Source organism: Panicum hallii, chromosome 8, assembly GCF_002211085.1.
Source record: "Panicum hallii strain FIL2 chromosome 8, PHallii_v3.1, whole genome shotgun sequence".
Taxonomy (NCBI): domain Eukaryota; kingdom Viridiplantae; phylum Streptophyta; class Magnoliopsida; order Poales; family Poaceae; genus Panicum; species Panicum hallii.
This window is the reverse complement of record NC_038049.1, coordinates 8,500,750-8,503,929: the sequence shown is the minus strand read 5'-3', so window position 1 is coordinate 8,503,929 and position 3,180 is coordinate 8,500,750. Positions and strand designations below refer to the sequence as shown.

General features: G+C 47.6%; 1 protein-coding gene across 1 annotated transcript; it reads right to left on the bottom strand.

Moving 5' to 3' along the window:
• Positions 1-201: 201 nt before the first annotated feature.
• LOC112902717 (dirigent protein 1-like) lies at positions 202-1,174 on the bottom strand. Its single transcript, XM_025971883.1, has one exon. It carries the CDS (start codon positions 985-987, stop codon positions 436-438), a length of 552 nt encoding a protein of 183 aa, XP_025827668.1. The 5' UTR covers positions 988-1,174; the 3' UTR covers positions 202-435.
• Positions 1,175-3,180: the final 2,006 nt, after the last annotated feature.

Below are 3,180 nucleotides of genomic sequence, written 5' to 3'. Positions count from 1 at the left end.
ATTCTGATCTTAGCGTATGTTCTAGTAAAAAAAATGGAACCTAACTGTAAAAGGATATGACATAAAAATTATAGTAGAAATTGAAACAAAGAAATACAAAACTTTGTTTGGATGAACTGAATTAGCTAACACAAGTACACAAGTTTTGAGCTCATCCATCATCATTTTGAACTGTCACAACCACAGCGTCAACATAAACGGTAGTCCACAAATTAAAACTTTGCATTTCTTGTAGAGTGAAGGTGGATATAAATTGTGCAACACTGAATTGGAGCGAACCAATCAGCTGCAAGCGAACATAAAAATTTCTTAGTAAGCGAACTGTCACGTATATCCATTCAAAGCTAGTTTGGGAACTGTCAGACAACAGGAATGACTTTATTTGTTTTCTATCGAAACTCACAAGGAAGAAAGAATGCACGAGGCCATGCAAACCTAGTACAGGTACACGTCGATCTCCACGATGCCGCCCTTGGCCAAGTCATAATCATAGCTTCGGCTGAGCGCGTAGCCCCGCGCGAACCGGAACCGGCCGGTGCCGCCGACGATCACGGACTCGCGCATGGCCAAGTCGGTGTCGACCCTGCTGTTCACCACCAGCGAGCTTCCGACGAACTCGCCATCCTCCATCACCAAGTGCATGCTCAGGGCGTTCACGGAGCCGCGCTCCGAGACGCGCACGGTGAACCCCTGCGCTGTGCCCACGCGTGGGCTGCCGCGCTGGGGCCCCTCCGTGAGCGCGTTGTTCATCACCGCGATGTCCCCAAACCGGCGCGAGGTGCCCACGGTGTCGGGAAGCGGCGCCCTGCCGGGCACAATGAGCGCGGCTGTTGGGTTTGGGCCGGTGTACTCATCGTGCATGTAGAAATGTAGGTGCGTTCTGGCGGTGGCGCTGCCGTTTGTGCTGCCAGCGCGACGGCCGAAGTAGATGCTGGATGCAGCGAGGAGGACGGCGGAGACAAGAAGTGCCGAAAAGGTGCGAGCCATGGTGTACTGTCTGTGCTGCTGTAAGCACTAGTGATGGCTAGGGGGAAAGATTGTTGATCTCTGAAAAATGAACGGAATCTAGTCCATATAGATGGCATAACAGACAGCTAGCCTCATAGTTTGTTGCTGATTATATATGCTAACAGGGCCGTGTATGGGCGGCTAAAACCTGAAGACAGGCGAAATAATTGGACGACCACCCTCATGAAACATAAGTCATACTCATACCCTCGTGTTTGGCGTGGAAGAGTGAGCTACGGGACTGAGACATAAGGCAACTGTGGGTCATTCATTGTTGATAAGCTTCGCGTGGACTAAATTGATCTATCGTGAGTAGGCGGCCGAAATCTAGCAGAGCTGCGGTTGATTTTGACATCAGATAGATTGGTACCGAGACGATGCATCATTCGAGAAATTGGTTTTGCGGTCGACCGCTGCGAGCGCTCCGCGTGGTCGACGTGCTGCGTGGACCACATGGCAGGACCTACAACAGCTGTCCGCTTCACCCTATAATCTGACTACATTTTCTCCTTTTCCTTTCCCCTTCCCTTTTTCATTTTCTTTTCCTTACCTAGTTCCAGCCGGTGACTAAGTTTGCTCCCAAAAATTTTCTTCCAAACTACATAGTTACTAAGTTTTGCTACCAAAATTTTTGCTTCTAATTTTCTGTTCTCCAAAATTTATTTTTAAAATCTTTATCTGTCACACCTTAAAATATTTAATTTTAGGATGTGAGTATCTTTTAGAATGTGCTTATCCATCGTTTTTTTATATCTGCTCATCTATCGTTAGGGAGCTAAATTATTCTGGCAATTATTCTCATTTCTCTAGAGCTAAATCCATTTACTGGAAGGCTCTAAAATCTTTATCATGAGCTCCAAGTATTTTATTTTGACCCATCGTGCCCCCAAACTATCTTTTTCCCTGAATTTTGGGATCCTCATGATATATTTTTTTAGTTTAAAATATTTATCTAGATTTTTCTAGATTTATTTGAAGACTAAAAATATATTCTGAAAAAATGAATCCTTTTTCTTTTTGGACTAGATTCAACTCGTTTTCAGCCCAATTCATCCTAAACCTTGGAATTGTGCTGCGCGCAAGCTTGAGTTCATCCACTGCCACTATCTCATTGTCTGCTATTTTTCCATCAACAAAATAGACTAGAAGCTTTCCCGTTTCCCCTTTATTTCTTTCATTCTCTCCATAGTTTTCTATTTCTCGTTGTAGTCGGATCGGACCATTTCATCGCTCCTTTTCCTCTGTCTTATCCGAGACCATAAGATGCCCCATCGAGCTCCCCATTCTCTAATCTTTCTCCATGCTCGAACGGTGCCTTGTTGCTCGTTTTCAGTGTTTTTCGACGATGTTCCATCACCGTTAGCTCTGGAAACTAGCACAGTCGTTCTAAAACCTTAGAGTCAACTCAATCTCCCTCAGCAGACCAGCCCTTTTCACTCTCTCTTTACCCTTTTCTCCACAACCCGTTTTCTGTCCATCAGCATAAATCGATCCCAGCCTAGCCGGGCGTCCCTTGTTCCCCTCTCTTCCTCGGCACAGTGGCCAGCCTATCTCTTCGCTCCAATGTTGTTTCTCTCTATGACATCGTGGTCCCACCTGTCATCCACCTCCTCTCCCTTCCTTCCCCGCAACAGCCCTACCGTGCTACGCTCGGTTTTCTTTGTGCATGTGCGTGCTAGGACTTGTTGACCGAATCCGGTTCGACCACACATGATCGACATCACCGTACCCCATCTGCGGGTCGAGCTACCTGTTCCCCGTGCCCACGTTTTGGACTTCATCCGAGATCAGGTGGCTCACGTTGCTATCTTCTACGTGTGGATCATGCAAGCTTTATGTTCACACCCTATGAAAAGATTGTGTCTATCTGATCCGTCTCTTGTTCTCCTTGTGTTTAGTTCGTGCTCTCAAATAGACTATTCGTTTATGGCCAGCAAGTTTTCTTTTCAGCCCACACCGAACCCCTTCGGCCCAACCTAGTTCCACCTGCGAGCTGCTCAGTCCAGCAGCAGCCGGCCTCAACCAAGTTCGGGTGCTGCACGGCGCTGCCTCCTCCTTGACCTGCGTGCAACGCATGCATGGCCAGGCCTCGCGTCCCTATAAAACCCATCCAAAGCCCCTTCGTGAACCCCTCGGCCGCACGCCCCCTTGCTGCTCGCGCTCCCCCACCAT